Source organism: Lontra canadensis, unplaced genomic scaffold (genome assembly GCF_010015895.1).
Source record: "Lontra canadensis isolate GAN:19392208 unplaced genomic scaffold, GSC_riverotter_1.0 scaffold3, whole genome shotgun sequence".
Lineage (NCBI taxonomy): Eukaryota > Metazoa > Chordata > Mammalia > Carnivora > Mustelidae > Lontra > Lontra canadensis.
This window is the reverse complement of record NW_022630997.1, coordinates 52,444,719-52,468,066: the sequence shown is the minus strand read 5'-3', so window position 1 is coordinate 52,468,066 and position 23,348 is coordinate 52,444,719. Positions and strand designations below refer to the sequence as shown.

The following is a 23,348-nucleotide window of genomic DNA, read 5'->3' as shown; positions in this document are numbered from 1 at the left end:
TCTCATACTTCCAACCCAACACTGGCTACTCTTTAAAATCTTTGCCAGGTTGATAGGTTGTAAATCTAATTTCATTTTTTTCTAATTTAAGTTTTTTTTTAATCAAAAGTAATGAAGAAATAAGCTTAATGCATTCATAATATTTGACTTTTTTCCTCTGTGACGTCCCTGACAGTGTCATCAAAGAGATGGTAAAGTATGCGTGAAGGGCACAAACACTGCACTGGTGACCTGAGTTTGAATCCAGACATTATCTCATTCTAGCTGTGTGATCTGAGGCAAGTTTCTTCTCCTCTCTGTGGTGGTGCACAACAGACCCAGTGCCTTTGTCTAAAATGTGGTTAATACTAGCACTTACCAAGATGTGCTGGCATTTAGGACATTTTTTGCGTGTTTTTCAGTGAGTGTGTTGGACTTCTTCAGATGGATCTGATGAAGAAGACAAGGAGGAGGAGATCTAAGACAAGTAATGGCATAAACAAAGACATAAAGGAACATGAAGTGTCGTGCCCGCTCCTACATTTGAACCTTTCCAATATTTTCATAAGACTTAAAGAATGAAAAACAAACATGGTTTCATGCACTGTTTTTCACTTCATGAAGCCCAATTTAAACCAAAAAAAAAAAAAAAAAAAAAAAAGCCTTGACAAGTCTACAACATGAAATTTTCTTGGTCCATGCACGGCTGTCCCCCTGGGTCTAGCATCTCTGAAGTCTTTTACCTGTAATGACCCTTGTTGAGCAGGTGTGATGAAGTTCGCCTACACTTGCTTCAGAAGTCTTCAGAATTCTTCGGAATTCAGGTCTGAATCTCAAAATGTAAATTATACCAAAATACCTTTCTTCTCCTTATTATGCAGCAAAAACGGGGATGTTTAGAACCCAATTTTGTGTTCTAATGTTGTCCTCATGTGTGGGTGACACTACCTAGAGAGCAGTCCTGGAAAATTCATGGAGAATCGAAAGAAACCTCAGACTTCATCCAGTTCAACCTTTTTAGTCAAACTGAAGGTTCTAGACCACCCTGGTCACAACAGACCCAAGAATGGGGGTGCAGATCACTCAGGGAGGCTTCTAACATTTGAGTTGAGGAATAGTCTAAGTAATTTGTTTAAAAATGTGTAAACCCAGCCCCAATGTTGACAGATCAGCTAAACATGAGGAGCCACAATTACTTTACCCCATTTGCCCATACATCCTATCCCAGAATGGCTTGAGGCATTTTACAAAGGTGGAATATATTTGAGAACCACTTGTCTAATATGCCAAACCTCTCTTCCAAGAGCTTTGCCTTGCAGAAGTCATCCAACACCACTTTGAATCTCTGGGTCTCAGTTTCCCTCACAGGTAAAAACAAGGGTACAGTTCTAAAATGCCTTCTAGAACAAACATTTCAGGATTTCACTTATGGGATCATGATTCCCCTTATTCTATTTAGGCATATATATTGACTCAAAGAACAGACTTCCCAAGACAAGGTACTTTACCACAACAGAAAATCATCACCCCTAAAATTACTGTTTTTGAAACTTAGCCCAAGGGGTCAGCAGAAATTATCAGCCAGGCACAAGATACAATTCAGGGCTCCTCAATTCCAGAACATGAGAAGCCAGGTACACTCCAAACAGGCACTGCTTCCAAAAATAAAAACATAGGGGCGCCTGGGTGGCTCCATGGGTTAAAGCCTCTGCCTTTGGCTCAGGTCATGATTCCAGGGTCCTGGGATGGAGCCCCGCATCGGGCGCTCTGCTTAGCAGGGAGCCTGCTTCCTCCTCTCTCTGTCTGCCTCTCTGCCTACTTGTGATCTCTGTCTGTCAAATAAATAAATAAAATCTTTAAAAAAAATAAATAAAAAATAGGGGCGCCTGGGTGGCTCAGTGGGTTAAAGCCTCTGCCTTCGGCTCAGGTCATGGATCTCAGAGTCCTGGGATCGAGCCCCACATCGGGCTCTCTGCTCAGCAGGGAGCCTGCTTCCTCCTCTCTCTCTGCCTGCCTCTCTGCCTACCTGTAATCTCTGTCTGTCAAATAAATAAATAAAATCTTATAAATAAATAAATAAATAAATAAATAAATAAATAAAAACACAGGTACTAACTTAGGCAAGAGACATTTTCAAGGTAATCTTACCTGACTTCACAAACAGGACTTTTGAGTACTTCCAAGTAAAAATTTTAAAGCTGCTTTTAATACCTTCTTCTCCGTGATGTTTTCCCCAAGATACAGTCCCTGATTTCCTCCCTGGGATTCTCACCTATTATTGCACATTAGAATTCCCTGCTTGGTGAAGAGGTGTAAAAAATTCTTATGACTTGTGTACCTACCCTCAGAGATTCTGATTTAATTGACCTGGGGGCATGACACCAGCATCATATCTTAAAAACTCTCCAGATGAGCCTGGCAGGCAGCCAAAGTTGACTGCTGGTTGTCTAGAAGAACTGGCCCCAAAGAGAGGTGCCTACTCCATTGGCATGCTGAACAAAAGTTTAGTTTCTCTTATATATATTTCAACTCTTTATAATTTATATCTTTGACTATATTAGTATCTATTATTACATTTGTAATGGATTAGTGTAATGGCAAATGTATAATTTATAAACAAATACACATTTATCTGGTATGCATTCCAAAACAAGGGTTTTCTGATAGAAGTATGTCCCTGGAAAGTTCGAATCTCAATAATTCATTGGGTAAGTAAGTAGCCATTTCTAGTAAGTGGGCCTTTCTTTAATTATAGTCTCTGAGGTCTGTTTTTAGCTAACTTGTGTAGTGTTATCTGCCTTTCATTTGTGCATTATGTCTTGTCTCCCAAAGTAGATTGTAAATGGCTTTAAGGCAGAGACTCTGTTTCTTGCTTTTTGCTGTTCTCCATATTTCTTGGCATGGAGACCCATGGCTGTTCAACTTTGGGTAAGCCTCACTTAGCTCCCTCACTAAAAAAATATTGGTAATAATAGTACCAACTTCAGAGCACTTTTATGAGGGTTAAATTTGAGACACAGTTTCTAATATATATCATGGGCTCAGTGAATGGGAATGATTTTATTACTTGTTTGTTGAGTTGAACTCTTACCTCATATATATGGAATACCAGGTCCATTCTAGAAAATGAGGAGAAAATGCACAAGACATAGTTCCTTTTAAGGAACTCATAGTCTAACAACAACAACACCCTAGACATTTAAACATACATAAGGACACATAATAGATGCTCAGATTGGCATATGTATAAAATGCTTTGTGAATATAGCTAAGATCCCATCTTGTTTCACTTTTTCCCTCCCTACCCCCCACGATCCCCCACCCAAGATGGGACCAGGGAGGGAGACAAACCATAAGAGACTTAATCTCAGGAAACAAAACTGAGGGTTGCTGGGGGTGGGGGGGTGGAGGGATAGGGTGGCTGGGTTATGGATATTGGGGAGGGTATGTGCTATGGTGAGTGTTGTGAATTGTGTAAGACTGATGATTCACAGGCCTGTACCCCTGAAGCAAATAATACATTATATGTTAATTTTTTTAAAAAAAGAATATAGCTAAGGGAACAATTTTTCCTAGGGCCTTGAAGCATGAATAGGAGTTTTCCTACAGACGAGAAAGAGGCATATGCTTGGAAGAATGGCAAAAGTAAATGCAGAGAGTACTGGTTCTCATAAGTGTAGTCAGGGGACCTATGGGAATTCCTGACACCACTTTATGTGGTCCACAGGGTTAAAATAGTGATTATAAATAATTATTTGCTTTTTTCCACTCATATTCTCTCTCAAAAGTATAGTGGCATTTTCCAGAAGCTACATGACTTGAGTTATTCAAAAGTTTGAATGTAGAAGCAGCTATGAGAATCCAGCTGTCTTCCATTAAAGAGATTTGTAAAATGTAAAACAATGCTTCTCTTTTCACTAAATTTCTTTGTTTTGGAAAATACAGTTATTATTTATATAAAAAACATGTTATGCCGACATGTAATGAGTTTATTATTATTTTAAAATGAGTTAATGAATATTAAATTTTTTTTCTAATATTTCAGTTATAATTTCTAGTATGTTAAATATCAATGTGTGTGTATATCTATCTATTTCTACCTACCTATCTATCTATACACAAAATCACCATAAACAAAAGGTTTTTGAGGTCCTCAACAATTTTTAAAGGTGAAAAGGGTCCTGAGACCACTAGCATAAAGGCATAAAATTGCATGGTCTGTCCAAGGAATAAATGAATAAATGAATACATGCAGTTAGCTAGCTGCCTCCAGTTCTTTTTGGAAGTAGACGAGCATAAATTATAAATATATACATCACGCATTCGTACACAATGAATCTGATTATCATATCCTCTCAACCCATGAATAACAGATAAAATACACCAGAATGTTGAAAGAGTTAACCTGAATTTATTGGTGATTTTGGGAAAGGAGTGGGGAGCAGATTGAGTTAATCCAATGAAAGTCATCACATATAAATTTGCAAACTAAAATACTCCCTGGGCTGAGGTCATGTGTTTAATTTTAGCAAGCAGAGTGAATATGTTTGGGTAGGTATTTATACTAAGTGGTGGACTGAGCTGGAGATAGGTTTGGCAGTGGAAACAGTGATACAACCTTTATTATTTTCAATGCAAAAAAAAAATGAACTATTAATGTGATGTTCTGGTTGAGAATTTAAACTCTCAAAAAATCTGGAAATTCAAAGTCATGGTACCCATAGCAACCATAACTCTGCCCCCTTGCATGCCCAGTGTGGAGTATTTTGTATTGCAGTACATGCTGTGAAATCTATGCCTAAATGTGCTATATAGCAGAGTTACAGTTGCTGTGGGAACTGTAACTTTGAATTGCCTGCCTTTTGTGTCATTAAACTTTCAGCTGAAGTATTGCATTAAAGGAATTTTTTTTTTTCCTCCACTGCGTTCCCTTATTTAAAAAAAAAAATTGATTGGGCATTTTTTTAAAAGGATGTAAATGATGTTAGACTCAAATGGAAGGATAATGCATTCTTGTTTCCCAGATATATGCACTGATATAGCATTAGTGAATTACCACATTTACATATTTCAACCTGCAATAACAAGTCATAAAATAATCCTCTATTTATATAGCACCTTTAATCCTGAAGGGTCCCATCACACACATAGACACACTGTAACCGAACCACATTGGACAAGGAAGCTCAATAAATATTTAACAGCGCCCAACAAAATTATACAGTGCTTTAGGACCGGCAGTAGGGAAGAAAGGTACTGTCATCCTGTGGTTGGAACACAAGCCAAGGAGTGCAAAATCTCATGCTTCAGTTTTGCTTTTGCAATGGCATTAGCTCTGCCCTTGAGTCAATGATTTGAATCCCGCACCATTCTGGGTACTCCATTTTCTCTGCTTAGTGGAGGTCCAATGGCAAGGAAAGACTTCAAGAGGTCATTTGGTGGTGTCTACTATTTCCAGCTAATGAACATACCTACATATTCTTGAACAGGCCACTTGCACGAAATTCTGCTATGAAGGGTACAATAGTAAATATTTTAGATTTTGAGAGCCATACGGTCCTTGTCACAACTCCCCACCTCTGCCGTTGGAGCGTGATAGAAACCATAGACAATACAGAAATGAATAAGCATGGTTGAGTTCCAGTAAAATGTATTTATGGACACTGAAATTTGAATTTCATGTAATTTTTATATGTCACAAAATATTATTCTCCTAGTGATTTTTTTCAACCAATTAAATATGTAAAACACATTCTTTGCTCGTGTCCAAAAGAGGTGGTAGGATATAATTTGCCAGTCCTTGCTCTAGAAGTTTGGGTTGCATGTTGGGCTCAAGGCTACCTTTAGACATAGATGTGCTTCTAAATATTTAACTAGCTTCCCTTCTTTAAAAAGAAAAAAAAAATATGTGTGTGTGTCTGTTTATATCTAGATCTAGATATGTACATATGTATATATCTAGATTTGGATATATACAAATATGTGGGTGTCTAAGTTCATTATACATTTTGCTAATATACAGAAAATGTAGACTAAATGTACAAGCAATAATAAAATATATAATACTTTTCACTGTAAATTCCATATAGCCAATCTATTCTCATATACTGTTTTTGTTAACTATTTGCTGAACTCCTGTGTTCCTAGCTAACCTATGATTGCATTAACAAATGAGTATAGTTCCACAAAAACAAAACAAACAAAAACCGAGTGAGTATAGTTTCAATGTGAATGTCAGTTGATCTTTTCATTTATACTAAGAAGAAGGATGAAAGTGAAAAAACAATGATGTATCTCAGGACTTTAATCTTTCATAAATGACCTGAGCAACTTCTTTGCTGAGTTAGGTTATCACTTTCAAGTATTTCCTCCACTTTTTTGTACTATTGTACTATTCGCAGTATAATTGGTACAGACCTAACACACTTTCAAGTTAATTTATATATTAGTCAGGGTTATCTAAAGAAACAGAACCAATAGGATGTGTGTAGATATATTGGCTTACAAGGTTTAAGGAGGCTTAGAAGTCTCAAAATCTGCAGCTGGTAAGCTAGAGCCCCAGGAGGGCAGTCCAGTCTGAGTCCAAGGATGAAGAATCAGGAGAGCCAATGGTGTAAATTCCGGTCCAAAAGTCAGCAGGCTCAGATTCATGTAGGGCCAATGCTTTAGTCTGAGTTCAAAGGCTGGAAAAGACCTATGTCCCATCTCAAGTACTCAGGCAAGAGTTCCCTCTTACTCAGACTTTTTGTTTTATTCAGGCCTTCAACTGATTGGATGAGGCCCACCACATCATATGGGGGGTGGGGGAAGGGGGGCAATCTGCTCTACCCAGTTCCCTGATTCAAGTATTAATAGCATCCAAAAAATCCTCACAGACACATCTAGAATAAAATTTGACCAAATATCTGGGCTTCCCATGACCCAGATTGATATATAAATATAACAATCACAATCAGCAATGTTAACATTTTTCTCCATCATTTTCCTAAGTCTAAACAATCCTAAAAAAAAAAAAAAACTCACGCCCCGATTTGTTATGTTTGCTGAGTTCCATGGTCTACATACTCCCACCAGAGCCAATTGTAAGCCATCAACATGCCAATGGACACAGATTGGGAAGAGAACACTCAGTAGCACATCACCTTATAGTATTGCAACTATAAAAATACAAAAGCTAAAAATAACTTCAAGAGTATATAGATAATAGTAAAATGTAGCAAAATAATTAGAAACTGATGAGTTTTGAGTATGTATTACCTTTGTTTTTAATACAATACTTAATTGTGAGTTCTTATAATTTAATGTTTAATAATAGAGATTTTTTAATAGCCAACTTGCAAAATTCTTGAAAATGTAACAATCAGCTCTGGTGAGTAAGTAATAGTTGGTTCCAGCACACCTCGAGAATGGAATTGTGCAAGCCCTGGGTAAGGTTTGTCTGGTCCCCTACCTTCTTTGTGAAAAGGCTGACCAATTTCATTGGGCCAAAGCTTACTGAAGACAAGAACAGAAACAATCTCACTATTCTTCTTGGTATTATTTTTCCTCTGAAGTACTCAGATCTCCTTACACCCTGAGTGAATTACTACATTTACATATTTCAACCTGTAATAACAAGTCATAAAATTATCAGTCTGTGGCACGGCAAAATGTAGGTGGAGGCAGCCAAGGGACTTGCTGGCGCTTCCATGGGTTTGGTGGATGGCCTAGCACAGGGGGCTGCCACTCCACAGATGACCAGTCTGGATAATTCTGCCACAATTATCTGAGAAATCCTGACAAAGCCAGAATTAGGGTTTGAGTCTGGCAGATAATTATAGCTGTGGACAGGGAGACATAGGAAATCATTGAAGAATGGTCCCCTTGACTTTCAGTCCAGTGATTTACCTACCATACCCACTCTGCTTCTAAATAATGAGTTGCTTAATGCCTGTCAAGTAATTTTAAGTTACAAATCACCAAATACAAGGCATCATTAACGTCCATTTGAAATCGCACGGAGAAATCTTTAGTAGGCAGTATATGAGTCCCCCAGTAGAGCCAAGACTCCTTGTTGTCTGTACATTTTCTTGTCTTCTTTTTTGAAAATCAGGTATGGTAAGATGTTTTAACAAACCTCAGATGGCTGGGATCTCTGGTTTTAGAATGACCTAAGATAGCTGTCCCCAGAAATACCAGGCTGAGGGGCAATTTGATCAAATTTGGAAAGAATTGTGGATCACAAATGTGGATCACAAACGAAGGGGAAGAATAAGGAGCCTGGAACTTACCACCACCCATCCACCACCTGAGATGAAATGGTGTGTCATCCCAGTAGAGGAACAAGGTCATGATCTAGTCAAATGTCATATGTACACCACTGCAGTACGCGCAATTTAAAAAAAGAAGAAATGAAGCTTATTTATTTCTAAACCAAATAACCCATAAATATCAAGGCATTTGAAGGCAATGAATTGTTAAAAATTAAAAGGGTTTGGGTGTATCTGTGATCAGGGTGAGGGAGAGAGACTTGGCTATCATTCACAAACAAATTTAGAAAAATAGATTCAGCATTGCTACTATAACTGGAAATGGTTTGGATAAATTTAATCCAGCTTCCCTGAGAATACCTAATTAATCTCAGGCCCCGGAGGAACATCAAGATTAAGATAGGAAGTCTCCATCTGTACTGAGGGCAGAGGAACTTGGGGCCTCCGTGTCCACAAAGGGCATCCCATGATCCCTCCCTGGAAGATCTTCTCAGAGTGCCTCCCTTCCCTCCTGGCTTTGGCCTCAAGTCCATGAGAAAAGTGTACCCGGCTACAGACCTTACTGCTTGACCTGAGTTGGAGACCCATGCCCACTACAGCCCAGGAGACAGGCGACAAATACGAGCCCCATATTTAAGATGTAGCTCAACCTTTGACCACTAGAGGTCTCCTGGAAAGCAATGACCCGTATAACCCGGTTTATCTTCCTTCAAACCAATAGACTTGTTGCACTAAGACCTGGCGAGCCTGCTCTGCTGGAGGCCGCATTATTAATAACGCCACCCACCCCCACCGCTGACGACGGCGCCAGGCTAGGAAGGGGGAGGGGACTAGGCGGTGGCTGACCCTCAGACAGTGCTGGTTTTTCGATCCACGAATCAGTCTGCAGACTCCGAGGCTACCCCCTCGAACCCCACTTCCTAACCAAGCAAGACGGGAGGGAGAGCCCCTAACTCAAGGTCCCCAGGTGGGCAGCACGGAGTCCCAGGGACTTCCCTCCAGCGATGAACTAGCAAACGGACCAATGTGCAGAATCACTTAGTATCAGGTCCACCAACAGGCCAGGATTCACCCTCCCCGGGCTTCGCCCCCACTCGTTCCTCCCTGCCACCGCCCCCCCCCCCCCCCCCCCCCCCCCCCCCCCCCCCCCCCCCCCCCCCAATACCTCCCCATCTCCTCTGCCTCGGGATTGCCAAAGTGGCCCGAGTTTAGCCAGTGGAAGGAGATTAGGGAACCATTCACCGTTCCTGTTCTGATCCATGCGGTATTTTCTGCAAAAATTAGCGGCTTCTCTCTGGAAGAGGAAAGGAAAAGGGAGGGGGGAGACGAGGGGGAGCAAGAAAGGAAACAGCCAGGTTGAATTCCCAGTCTTTATCAAGCAATTCGCTCACCAGTGAAAGAAAGCTGCAGTGGCAGATTCGAGCCACATGCGGTAGTGTGTAGCAATTAGTAGATAAAATGCTGACTAAAGTGCTAAAACATGAAGTATTATTGTAGCCAAGGTCAAAAATGCTTCAGTTGTCTTTTGCAATTTGGGGGAGGGGGGAGGCCCAGAGGTGCGCAGAGAGGTTTGAATTTTCGAAATGGTTGCCTTCTTTCTTCAAACTGTACTTTTTTTTTTTTTTTATGATCCTGTTTATTATAGCCCAAGCTGCCTAATTATGTCACTGCTGGTTTTTGCAACTAACTTAATCCTCCTGATCCTTTATGAAACGATTCACAGGCTCTGAAAAAATGTGTTTGCTGCTTCCCCCAGCCCTTGAGGGGGTGAGAATGATTTTTTATTTTTTACCTTTTAAATAAACCAAATAAAACAGAGAGATGGATTTTGGGCTAGCAAAGCAGCAGGAATATAGATGTGTGGGTATAGGTCCTGTGTTTCAGTGTAAGAAAGAGCCCAGAAAATAGTGGGTCTTATAGACATATACTGCTTTCTTTCCCGCTCCTCTTTTATACACAGTGAGTTCCAGCTACAAGCTTTTTTATAGATAAATAAAGCAGTTGCTTTCATGATTATAACTGTCCTGAATGGATTGTCTTCTTACAACATTCAATCTGTTTATGAGTATTTACTTTACATTAGCCCAAGGACCCTGCACTGCGGGAGTTTGCCTCTATTCCCCTGGGTGTCGGTGTCTCAAGTCTTACATCTCCTCTGTGATTGATGGAGCCTTGAATCCACCTTATTACTCTCTCACAAGCAGAAATCAAACAGGCTATTAACTACATTACTTCAAAGAACTGTTTCAGTACAATCTCCTTATCTTAATTGAAACTTTCTTTGTATGGATATTTGCTACACAGATAATTTACAGGTGCCTATCAAGCATCATATTAAAGAGGTAAAATAGAGAATATTTTTTTTTGTTTAGTTTTTGTTTTGTAAACACACACCATTGTGATCTGTAGTTTTAAAAGCCATTTATAGGATTGGACCAGAGGTTTGATTTATTAGATTTTATTATGTTCGTGGGGGGTGGTTTTGCTGGTGCTGTAAAAAGAGAGGGGAGATACCCCTCTGATCCAGTTTTGAAATTTAGCATTCATCTGATTACAAGACTGCAGATATTCAAAAATGTTCAGACCCAGCTCCCTGCAATTGTTAACATCTGAAAAACCTTATCCGGAGTTTACGAGAAGAGAAGATTATGCAGCAAGCAGCCTAGTTCAGCGCCTACCTTGAAGAGACATAGAAACAGGGTTTCTAATTAGATGAAGTCCCTCACAGGCACTTAAAGACTTACAGCACCAAAACCAACAGAAGTTGCTTAGATGCTCTAAAGAGCTGTGTATTTTTTAAGAGAGATTTAATATACAATCCAGGGATACCCTCAGGCATTCTGTTGAGGTTTCCTGCATAAGTGCTGCTGCATTGGTCATACAGGAAACTGACTCAGAGTCGATCTCAAATATGATCTTGTCAAAATACTGCAACTCAAGTTTTTAAATATAGGATGTCTTGAACTGGATGTATATATTTATGCTAACAGGACAGAGACTAACTGAAGCCTTAGGCATCTCTCCTGTATTTAAGAAAAAAAATACGTAAAATACCCTTCAGTCAAGTCCATTCATATGTAAAAAAATGAACAAAATGGGTTATTCTAATCAAACGTCTGCAGAATGCATCATAAAGTTAAAAAGAGAGAGAGAAAGCATGAGAGAGCTGTAATTTCTCTTTGTAACCCATGTTTATAAAATAGAAAGATCAGATGAAATTTCAAGGAAGATAATTAAAGAGTGATGTGCAAGTCATAATTTGGCTAATGCAAAGATGGGAGACTGTGAATTGTTACATTGTCCTCCTTCATTGTGCAGAGTTGTGATATTACTTTAAATTATTAAAATAGTTTTCATCTTTAAGAATACTGGCTCTTTGGCATGGGCTTTTATTACTTATTGTAATTGGAGGATCTGCCATTTTCTTTCGTTTATCTCTGTGTGTATAGAAAGGAGATAGATCTTGCCTTTTATTACTTCCCCATGTTCTGAATCAAAAATGTGGTTTAGATAATGTTAAGTGCCCTAATTCTTACTGCAGCGGACGCAGACGTTATGAGAAGGCATAAAAATACACACAGAGGGTCTTTCCACCTCATGTCACTGAATATGAGGCATTTGTGCTCTGCCGGGTGTATTAACTTCAGCCATGTGAATATAATTTTCATTAAAGTAATCCTGTTTCAACTAGATGCTGTGACTAGAGGTGAAACGTTGCGAAAGCGTTAAAAATAGCTTACTAGTAATTTCAACATCCTGTAATTTTATCACAGATCAAGTTTCAACTGTCATACTATACAGACCTTATTCCCCATATAGTACATGTTTACTTTTTTAGCATGCCAGACCCACTTTAGAAAGATTGGTGCCAATATAATAAAATCGGGGGGGGGGGAGCGGGAGGTGCTGGAAGGAGTGGGAGGAGAAGGGGGAAGGGGGTGGGGAGCGTGGGGGAAGCGAGTACACCATTTTACATCAACACTGCGAAAATGCAATCTAGCCTGGCGGAGGACGGGCAGCTGGGTCGGAGCGAGCGAGGGCTTTGCAGTCTCTGCCTGTTCCTTGTTCTGTCGCTCTTAAGTTTCTCTGTGTTTGCATAATAGCCGTGCATGCAAACCTCGCAATGCTCCAGGGCTCCAGAACAATAAATATACACATTTAAAACCTTTATTGTCTTACGGTTCATGCCCCCGGTTTTCAATAGCTTAATTTCTGGTTGTATTTAACTAGTTTGCAAATGGATTTTTTCAGTTTCAAACTATTATTGAGGAAGCTCCCCTCCCTTTTTTGGCGGGGGAGGGGTGGGGGTGGGGTAGGAGTCGGTATATTATTCCTGTAGCGCTGGGTTATATAAACACATTATCATTTGAGAGCGCCCTTGGCGTCCATCAGCATTGTAAACACGTACTAGTGTATATACTTCAAAATTAAAGAATGCACACGCAGAACCGGGAGCCTGAATTCATATTCCGAGCAGACTCGCTGCTCGCATTTATTGATTTATCATGCATCGTTTATTGTTCCAGTCCCTAAATGCAGCCGCTGTCCGTTCAATATTGTTTGCAAAATCCTGAGATGTGTGTGCACTGCTCACTTGTCTTTCTGGTTTTTTTTTTTTTTTTTTGGCTGAGTATATTTTGCGAAGCGAACAAATGCATTAATATTTATATGTTTATATAATCGATAACCCACTTTTCCCTTCCATGTAAATAGGCATCAAAAGATAATTTAACAGATTAGTTCTCGAAAACATGGCAGTGAGGAAGCGTAATTTAACTATCAAACAAATCTACATGTCTAATAACAGCAAATCTGCTAAGGAGCATTAGAAAGAGGAGCAGCGCCCCGGAATCTCTGCAGGAAATGTTCTTTATATTAGACATATACAAGCAGGTCCTGTCAGATGCACAGCGGAGCTTGCTAGCTCTCGTCTCCTCCAAAAATCTCATTAGACGACACCCCCAGACAAGGGAGATTGGGAGGAGGGAGATCTCATCTTCACACAGTTTTAGGGTGGATTTTATTTTTACAAACCTTTCTATATGTTTTTTGTCTTGATCCATCCGCTTCCCGCCGAGATCGGACGGAACCTTTCTTCCGATTATGAATTTGATCATCCCATATTTGGAAGGAAACCTACACAGTTTTGACAGGAGCTGAAAATTGAGTCGTCAGAGAAATATTAGGACATATTTTCAATCATTTTGGTGCCGAAGGGGAGGCAAGAGCTCAGTTTTATATTGAGACATTACGCCAGCTGAAGGCAGAGAATGTTTTTCCCTGCCAGGACCTGATGCAATCCATTCAAGCCAACAAGTTTGGAGAGAATGTTGAGTTCAATCAATTCAGAACGTCGAGATGGAGCCCAACTCACTCCAGGTATTTCGCTCTCCTCCGCTCCTCCGATCCCGGCACCCCCCGGCACCCCCCAGCCCCCCAACTCACCCACACCTCTGCACCCACCCACACCCCCCACAAACTTTTCACCAAACTTTTACCCTCTGCATCCCCCCAAATCATTTTTATTGTTTAAAAAAATCCCTGCACTGATCATACATACATAATGTAATTTTACCGCCTCGGATGGAGAAGTAGGGAGAGGTGGCGGTGGGGGTGCCCGGAGTTTTTTTGTTGTTGTTGTTGTTTTGTTTTTGTTTTTGTTTTTGTTTTTTTTAAGGGAGGCAGAAAATTTGTGGGCTCTATTATTTTTACACCCAGCTTATATCTGTTGGCTCCTCTGTATTAAGAGTGTGGATGTCTGTGTGTAAATGTGTCTGGGAATAGATGTTTGTGCTCTGATGGCTACGTTATTTATTTGGTGCTTTTTTTCCCCCTGCAGTGGGTCGGCTCACCGTGTGGCTTGCACGGACCTTACATTTTCTACAAGGCTTTTCAATTCCACCTTGAAGGCAAACCAAGAATTTTGTCCCTTGGCGACTTTTTCTTTGTAAGATGTACGCCAAAGGATCCGATTTGCATAGCGGAGCTCCAGCTGTTGTGGGAAGAGAGGACCAGCCGGCAACTTTTATCCAGCTCTAAACTTTATTTCCTCCCAGAAGACACTCCCCAGGGCAGAAATAGCGACCATGGCGAGGTGGTAAACTTATATCTCCCTCTCTTCTTTCTTTATTACCCCCCCACCCCCCAGTAATGCTTATTACAGGGCAAGCTTGAAAATACTGTATTCACTTCTGCAGGCGAGCAGGATCGACTCCTTTTTTAAAGGGGTAGCGCCACTAGCTGGGGCTCGAGTATTTTGCCATTGTCAGAGTTTGGCTGTCAGCTTTACAAAGAGGATCCAACTGCTGATTTTAGTCAAGATCAAATAACTTGTTCGAGAAGGGTTTTGTTCAAGGATGTGTGTGTGTGTGTGTGTGTGTGTGTGAGAGAGAGAGAGAGAGAGAGAGAGAGAGAGATCGTTCGCTCTCTTGCTACTGCCGCTTGAACATCACATGCTTTTTATATTTTTTGCCTTTTGAAAATTTTACCTTCGCGTCTGGCTCAGTCGGGGCTGGGTGGATTTCTTTCGGTGGGTTTCGATATTGTTCACTTTTTTTTTTAAGTAAGTATTTGATATGTTTAAGAGGGCGGAAATTACGAAATGGAGGCAGAGTGAGATCAAAAGCTATTGAGTTGGCAAAGACGTGTTGAATAAAGTGATAAATGACAGGTACTGGAATAATACATTCAAATAACTTGCAGATCTGCCCGGGCGGATTTCAAAGCGGTCGTGTAACCGGCACAAACACGTTAAGCATTAACAACTATCTCTCGCCCCCACCCCCTCCCCCTCGGACAAGCCATTTGATGTTCTAGTTTTCAATTACTCCACGCAAAGTGGACGTCTTCCAGCGCAATCTTTGGGGATGTGTGGGACCGGGACCAGGGGGGGAAGGCAGAGGGGTGTGTGCTCGCCCACTGGCTCCGCGGGTCCGGCGGCCTCCGTGCCCAGACGGCGCTCCCGGGGAGGGTGGGGAGGGACCGAGCTTCGCCGGCACGTTTCTGGACGGCCGCGGGGGCGCTAGCCGCGCTCCCGGGAGGACGCCCGAGGTGAGCTGCTGTCACCGGGCGCCGGGGCGGCCGCCTCCCTTCGGCTCTGTCATTTCATATGTGACCGCAGTTCTGCGGGCTCCCCTTGTCAGCTGACCGACCTCAGCGCCGTGATACCCACCGGGGGAACTATTTTGGGGAGGCTGTGACCTCGGTGCGGTGGGGAGGGAGGGCACGCAGCCGCCTGGCAAGGCTTTGTGTTGCCCGAGCGAGAGCAGGGTGATCAGACTGAGACTTTTGAGGGCAGGTAGCTCTGTGCCAGGCCCTCGAGCTTTCGAGGTAGATGTAAGGATCTTTTTGTTAAATGAATGGTTCCCCCGTTTAATTCATCCCGGAACGTGGAGCTGCCTGCCAGTCCTTCCAGAATTCCTTGGTCTGATGGAGTTGATTGTACTTTTGGCATCGCCAGTTCACTCCCTCTCCCAGGATCGAATTTCCCATCAGTGGTCTATGCTGGTTAATTACTGGAGTTCGTCAAAACCTTCGCCCTCAGATCTGCCTCTTCGGAAATAAGCCCCGCCCTCCTCCCCGAACGTTCCCCCCCCCGCCCCGCCCTCTCCCTCCCGCTTTGGGTTTTAAACGTTCGTACTTCCCGACGTCTGCCTGCAATTTTACAAAGGTGTTGTTTGGAAATACTGTGAAAAATCCTGCACCCTACCAACAGGTTGAGCTCTTTCCCCCTCCCAAGGTCTAGCTCTGTCCCCTCCCCCGACCCAACTTTCCTGCGCAGCTGTCTTCCTCCCCTCCCCCTCCTGATTTCTTATTATTTGCTTTTCAAATTTATTACTTCAACATGGCCTGTGATCTGGAAAAGGGAAGGATTAAATATCCAGAAAAGAGCTGGTGCCTAATAGACTTCTGCCTAAACCCAGAAGGAAATTATTCAGTGTTTTATGAGATATTTTGTGGTCACTCTCCTTCTCTTTCTTTTTTTTTTAAATTGAAATTGAAATATTTTTAAAGACCCCGAGTTGACCCCACTTGGTCCAGTTTTAATTTCTGTCGGTGTAATTAAATAGTGAATTCTGATTTAAGAGTAAAAACCATTTTAGCCCAAGGTTACATCTGTTAGAACTGCTGATAATGCATAGATACACAGTATTTTTAAATAAACGATTTTTAAAAATTGTTCATTAAGGGCAAATGAAAGCGAGCCGTTGTAATGATCTGTACATTTCGTCACTGCTATATGAGCCATACCTAAGAAAATTAATCTTGCCATTTAAAAGTAAACTCTAGGGGGTTTGCGGAGGGAGATGGCTCTATTTATAATCCTCAGCTGCATATACATCGTCTAATATTATGCATGATTTGTTTCTTAATGCTAACACGGCTGGTAATTAGCTGTATGATTATACTTGTATATTTCATTAGGACTTTGGCTGATGTCATTGTGAATTATTCAGCCATATTAAAACAATTTTCAATTGAGATAATGACACGCCTCAAAATTATGCAAATGCAGGCTGCATTGTGCAAAATAATTATGACAAATGTAAAGCAGGTAGAAAGTTTCCCAATCCAGATCGGTTTTCCACCCTGGTGATGTCATTTCCCCCCTGGCCTAAGTTAGTCATTCATTAGCTGAATGGCAGCAGCAGTCTCCTCAGGAGGAGAGCCTACGGAAACCAGCATTTACTGCAGGCACCTAGAGGGGGCAACAGGGTCCTCTCATTAAGAAATTTGCTTTGTTTTCACTTACTCCATTAACTTGTTTATATACAGTGAAATGATTTTTGTTATTGATTTTAAATAGTTTTGAATGATGCATTTGCCATTTGCAAAGTGTAACTGAAAGAGAAAGGTTTCTTGGTGATGTGCACTGTTACTTGGAGAAAATGTTCAGCACATTTAATCAGCCAGTACAGTTTATTTTAAGTAACCAAATGGAGGTTAATAATTTCTTGATTGAGCTGACATCAGCATCCATTTCGAAAGGACAGCCAGGACTCAGTATGCTTTTTTGGTTTAAGAGAACCATTCTGTCTATTTATGATTTCTTGAAATGTAAAGACGTCAGTTCTAAAAGCAGGAAAATTATCATTGTGCGAGATTAGAAGTAGTGTCCCTGTGTGGTTTGCTATCATCTGCAGAGGGCCTTTTTGGGGAATATTTTATTGATCCTTGCAATAATTGTATGAGGCTGGATAAGGCAGGACTTTGTATGCCATTTTACAGATGGAAACAGGCTTAGAGAAGTTATGTGGTTTGTCAAAGGTCACCAAGCTAGAACGTAGGCCTTCCTAAGCTTTAGGATTGTTTGTCCCCCCCACCCCCCCGCCACTGAATCCTACCCTTGACACCAGAGTTTTAATGCAACATATTATATTCTAGAAGTATGCGCTAATATGGGCAAGTCCTTGTTCATTTTAGAATCATGACTAATCAATCCATTTTGCCAAAGGTCACTGGATTTTAGGTAGCAGAACCATTCTTATTCTATAAAGTTCAGCTGATTTGAGCTCATGGTATCTAATGAGAGCAGTTGTGTTTTAATACCATTATTAATAAACATTAATAATTTATTATTATTTATAGTAACTCTGATAATGACTTACTGCTGCCTTCACGTACTTCCCGTGCTGGCAACTGGTGTGGAGAAAAAGCAGTCCAGAGTCACATCTTGATTCCGCAACTTAGTATTTGTTCGACCTTGAACCAGCATAAACACTCTGAGCCTCAGTTTCTTCAGCAGCAAAAATGGGGACAATAATGAGGCAGACTGTGGATTGTTGTGAATATCAAGAGGCATTATATGGGCAAAAGTACTTTAAAAATGGCACAGTCCTTAAATAAATAGAAAAGAGTGATGACTGCAGCGGCTTTTATTATAGATGTTATAATTTATGAACAATAAGCAGAGAAACTAATATGCCTGTGTGGAGGTTCTCAGGCCTAATCATGATACTGTCTTAAATTACCATGAAAGTGAATAGTAGAGCCATATACAGGAGTTAAGTGTCTTTAGTGATTACCCACAATTGCCACATTCAGCCACTACCTCTTCAGAGGAGGAAAATGGCAAAGTAGGCGGGTAATTGGTTCTGTTACTGGGTAACTTCTGATTACATTCATTTTCAAATTGCCAAGCACTTCATCTATTGGTAATATACCCTTTTAAAAGAGGTAGATGTGCAAGCTTGGATTTCAGCCAGACTGTGGGCTGGATTCTACAAGAAGCTTTCCTGGTCACCTGCAACTGTGAGTGTGGATGAGTAAGCTAAAGATGTCAGGAAGTCAAGGTCAAGCAGATTCTAGGCAGTAGTCAGGATTTCTACAAGTGGTTACTATCTGGTTAAAAATGGTCAGAAATTCATATTCCAGAGCCCCTGTTGAAACTAACTCGATTGCAATCTCTGGAATTGGGTCCAGGAGCCTACATTTTAAGCATTGCCTCACTTTTCTCATCTATGAAATGGAGATATAGTACCTACTCCCTAGGATTACCTTAAGGATTAAATGAGTCAATACATGTAAAGTGCTTACAACTGAGATTGGCACATAGTATATTCTCCAGTAGTGGCTGACTCATTGTTACTATCATTAATATTTGTACTGCTGTTCTCATTGAAGTTTGAGACCACCACCACTACTTTCTTTCTTTCTTTCTTTCTTTTTTTTTTTTTTTTTTAAGATTTTACTTATTTATTTGCGAGACAGAGCACAGCCAGGAGGAGGGGCAGAGGGAGAGGGAGAAGTAGACTCTCCACTGAGCAGCGAGCCACACGTGGGTCTCGATCCCAGGACCCTAGGATCAAAGGCAGAGGCTTAACCCACTGAGCCACCCAGGTGCCCCCACCACCCCTTTTCCTAAAGAAAGATTTTCTCTGCGAGAGGACAGCATCTAGGTTAGTTTGCTAAGACAAATACCCAATACAGGTCTCCCCAAATCAGGTTGGCTTTCATCCATAGGATGTATTTTGCCATGTCATCAAAATAAGAAGTTCCTTGAAGATTCACATTTCAGTATCAAACTATGCTGTCCTCTGAATCGGTAGGATTTGTTTAAAAGATTGCCTGCTTGTATCACATCTCGCATTAGTCAGACATGTCTTGAAATCTAGGAGGTGCTGGACCGACCCTGTTCTAACTGTGGATAGCTGCTCCATCTCTGGTCTGTATCCACGAGCTGACTTTTTAAAAATTTCCAAGTGACCTCTTCAAGTGACCTCACTGGCCTTGGACCATTTCTTTAGCTTTTCTGAGTCTCAGTTTCTCCATCTGTAAAATGGATCTAATGATCTCTACTTTGTCAAGAGAATTAGAAACAGTAATGGAAAGGGCCTGCCAGCTGGCATAAGCACTTAATACAGGAGAGCTCAGCAAACAAGGGATGCAGTCCCAGCAGTTCTTAGTAGTTTTAGTCATGATCTTCAACTAGGAAAAGGAGTAACTTTTCTCTGACTGGCTGGCCCTTCTGAACTAGGGTGAGAACTAATGAACTGTCTGGTGAGAATTCAGAAGACTGTGATAAGCATCAGTGAACTACGGCCTGAGGGCTGAATTTGGACCACTGTCTGTTTTTATAAAGTTTTATTGGAACATAGTCAGACTTGTTTGTTTACGTATTGTTTATAACTGCTTTCAAGTTACAGTAGCCGAGTTGAGTAGCTGTGACAGTGACCATATGACCCGCACAGTGGAAACTGGGAAATAATTTAGTTTGGTCCTTTACAAAAATGTTTGCTGACCCCTGGTCTATGTAGTTGATGGATTGTATACTTTTTTCTCTTTCTTACTTGGGTTGGAGCAAGACCCAGTAAAATCAAGAAATAATTTAACAGTCATATGTCAAAAATATCTTGCAAACAAATCTCTGTTTCAGCATTGATTCTAATGATATTAAAATTTAAGAATCAGTAGAATGTGTACTGAGTTAGATTTTGTAGGTTCAGATCCTAACTCTAGCAAATGTTGGTGTCCTCTCTCTTGAATTAATCAAAAACTACTTGTTGAGTGCTAACCATGTACTTGGAGCTCGGCTAGGTACAGAGATAGACGAAAAACAGTTCATGGTGTGACCCTGTTTCTCAAGAAGCTTATCAATCTTCATTGAGAGATGAGATCAACACGTTTTTAAAAATGTAAAAACAACATAAGACGTTATATAACATGTTAGTTAGTGGATTGTGCTGACAATAAATGCCGTATGTGTTCAAAGGAAGACTCGCGATCTGCATGATTTTGGAAAAAGAATTCATTCAGCTCAGAGACGTTGGTTGAAGACCTACTGTGTGCTGGACAACAGGATACAGATATGAAGGAGAATGGCCTCAACCCTCAAAGAGTTTACTGTTTACTCCCGTGGACAGACAATGGTCACAGAAAAGCTGTCAGACTTTCTCTGTGCTCCTTAGTTAAAGTGTAGATTAATTAAAGCCACTATTTATAGCCTTTCCTGATCTTTCTGGAAACTAGAAAGTATTATCTTTATCTTTGAAGTCTTGATCACTCAGAGCATATTTGTAGAGCACCTACTTGGTGCCAGAGCCTGTTCTAGGCCCTGGGGATACAGCCTTGGACAAGGTAGGCAGGAATCCCTGCCTTCAGGGCTCTTACTGGGCTGTGCTTGGCTTGCCCTCTTGTACTTTGCACATGCGCGGTCTGTGAGGGTTATCTGCGTCCTGTTCCTTTTTCTGTCACACCCCCTGTCCACATCCCCCCTTTCCCACCCTAGCGGTGTTCTCAGGAACTACAGGTTGTGACTTCTTCACCTCTGGGTCCCCCCTACAGTATTCAGTGCCAGTCACTAAGTATTTATTGAATGACTGCATGACCTCAGCCATCTAAAACGTTCTTTCCCACAGCCTGCTTTCTTAAAGGTCAGCCTGGTTTCTTGCTGTCAGAGGACCCATGATGGGTCATTCCCATGTGGGCCAGCTGCAGCACACCCCCGTCACATGTGTTCTTTCTCGTCTAAAATCCATCATCGTTTTTGCACAGAAGATGTGAAAAAGTGTAGATTTTCTTTCGGAGTACTCACCAAAGGGAACGGTGCATATTTGGGACTGATGATAAGGCTAGAGCCAGCATCTTCGTGTTTGAGTACTTTTCCCATCTTCAGCCCTCAGCTCATTAAAAAGTCGGGGCTGTGCGGTGGCAGTCTGACCACACACTGGACGCCAGGAGACTGGTCACCCCTCACCTGAGTAGGGTTGGTAGCTCCCGTGAGCTGGCGTGCTTTCCAGACTGGTGGTCTTAACTAGGCCAGTGTTTGATAGTGAGTCAAAATTGTAAGCAATTAAATCCTCCCGTGACATTTAGAATGTCAGGCACATACTAGGGAAATGTTATTTTTATGAAGTACACGAGTCCATACATGTAAATACTTCGTTATTAATTATTAATAAAGCATACCATTGTTCGTGGTGGATGCTAGTGATACACAACTCAAGCCCATTTATCAAAGTCTCGTTTTAACCAATATCCAGAATATAATTGCTCGGATCAAATGCATTTGCTTGTCATTTTTTATAGCCAGGGTAGCTGGATATTTGCCATCTTCCACTCAGAATAATATCATAGCTAGTGATTACCCGTTGGTTTGGCTTTTAAAGAAATTTAAAACAAACTTATCGGCTGTTGGCTTAAAGATTCATTCGCCTCTCAGAAATGCGGTCACGGATTTCCTGCCTTTCTTGAAAACTCCGCTCCTGTGGCCTCGCACAGGCACAGATGGCTTTTTCCAGCCATGTCGTGGTCTGCGCCGGCTTGCCGGAGATTAGAACCCGGGCCTCAGCCTTCCGAAAACACGACTCACGTCCTGGACGGTGACCGTCGGATCGGCAACACATTTTAAACATGCAGATGATGATTATTACAGAAAGGGTGCTTTCGAATCATGCTAATGGCATCAATCTCCAGCACACACTTGCGTCAATTAATTCTGCTTTTAAAATCAGATGCACTGTTAGCCGCGTCAAAGATGGGTATTTGACATTTATCACACAGACGAGGACGTGTGCTTTAATTACGTGAATTTTCTGGAGCATCTCTGTGGCTGTATAAATAGACGCACAGGGGTGCGTGTCCTTGCACGCATGACCATTGAGTTCATGGCCCTTTCTCCACCCCTGTGCCACAGCGAGGAAAAGACTGGGGAGAGGCCACGTGTTACTAGGCAGTCCAGTGGCCCCAGAACCCTCTTCCCCCCTCACCATACCTTTCCTTTCTCGTGACTCCAAACCTACCCCCTCCTCCCCAGAGCTGACTTCCAAGCCTGATCAGTGGCACTAAACATTAAACTCTTGTCTTTGAGAATAATAGGCTTTGCTTTCCACACCCTCAAGCATGTTGAGCTACTGTGCAGGCTGGAAAATAAAAATGTTCTAATTGTGTCTTTTAAATAAGCATAGGAGTGAATTAATTAGACCATATTTTGTCTTTAGTTGCTTAGTTACACAATAGTATTCCTGAGCACGAGTAAGATAAATTGGCTCTTTTTCTGCTGCCTGTCCCTTAATCATAATTACTGTATTGCTTAGGAGAGTAAGGCATACATAGATTTTGAATTTTTTATTAATAGTCAAAAATATGCATATGATATATAAAGTATATGCTGTTCAACCTGTTTTATATGCTTTTATGTGGGAAGAAGTTTTATTGTGGTGGTAACATTTGCATTAGTTGCTCAAAGATGTAGTTCTGGGAAATACATAATTGAAATGTTTTTGAATTGCTTTTTCTGGCCTTTTCAATCTTATTCAAAATAATAGTGCCTCCAGTCCTGGAGCAGTCATTCTCATTTGATTTAACATCTTTCTTTGCACTTTTGTGAAGGGCCCGGCTTAACCCTGGAGAGCCTAGGCAGGGCTCAGTGATTCATAGACCTCAGACATAGTGCCTTGTGTTTTGGGGCTCACACTGTCGGGGGTCGGGGGCAGTGGGGTGGCAGAGCGTTAAATGCCCTTTGCCCTTGGCACACTTACACGTTTCTGGCAGAAGTTTCCAGAGTCAGAAATCGTTAAGACTTTTTTAAACCGGGGATGGACAATGCTATATGCTTGCCTTCTGGGGTCTTGCAAAATGGGATGTTGCTACCAGAACCTGGGCTTCTGGCCCCCTAACCTC

At 41.4% G+C, this 23,348-nt stretch overlaps 1 protein-coding gene across 1 annotated transcript in view; it reads left to right on the top strand.

The window, feature by feature from the left end:
- Nucleotides 1-13,179: 13,179 nt before the first annotated feature.
- ARID5B (AT-rich interaction domain 5B) overlaps nucleotides 13,180-23,348 on the top strand; it is a 174,182-nt gene continuing 164,013 nt past the window's right edge. The window contains exons 1-2 of the mRNA XM_032842308.1: nucleotides 13,180-13,607; nucleotides 14,068-14,322. Coding sequence (XP_032698199.1) covers nucleotides 13,587-13,607; nucleotides 14,068-14,322 — 276 coding nt within the window. The 5' untranslated portion in view covers nucleotides 13,180-13,586. The remainder of the gene's footprint in view (nucleotides 13,608-14,067; nucleotides 14,323-23,348) is intronic.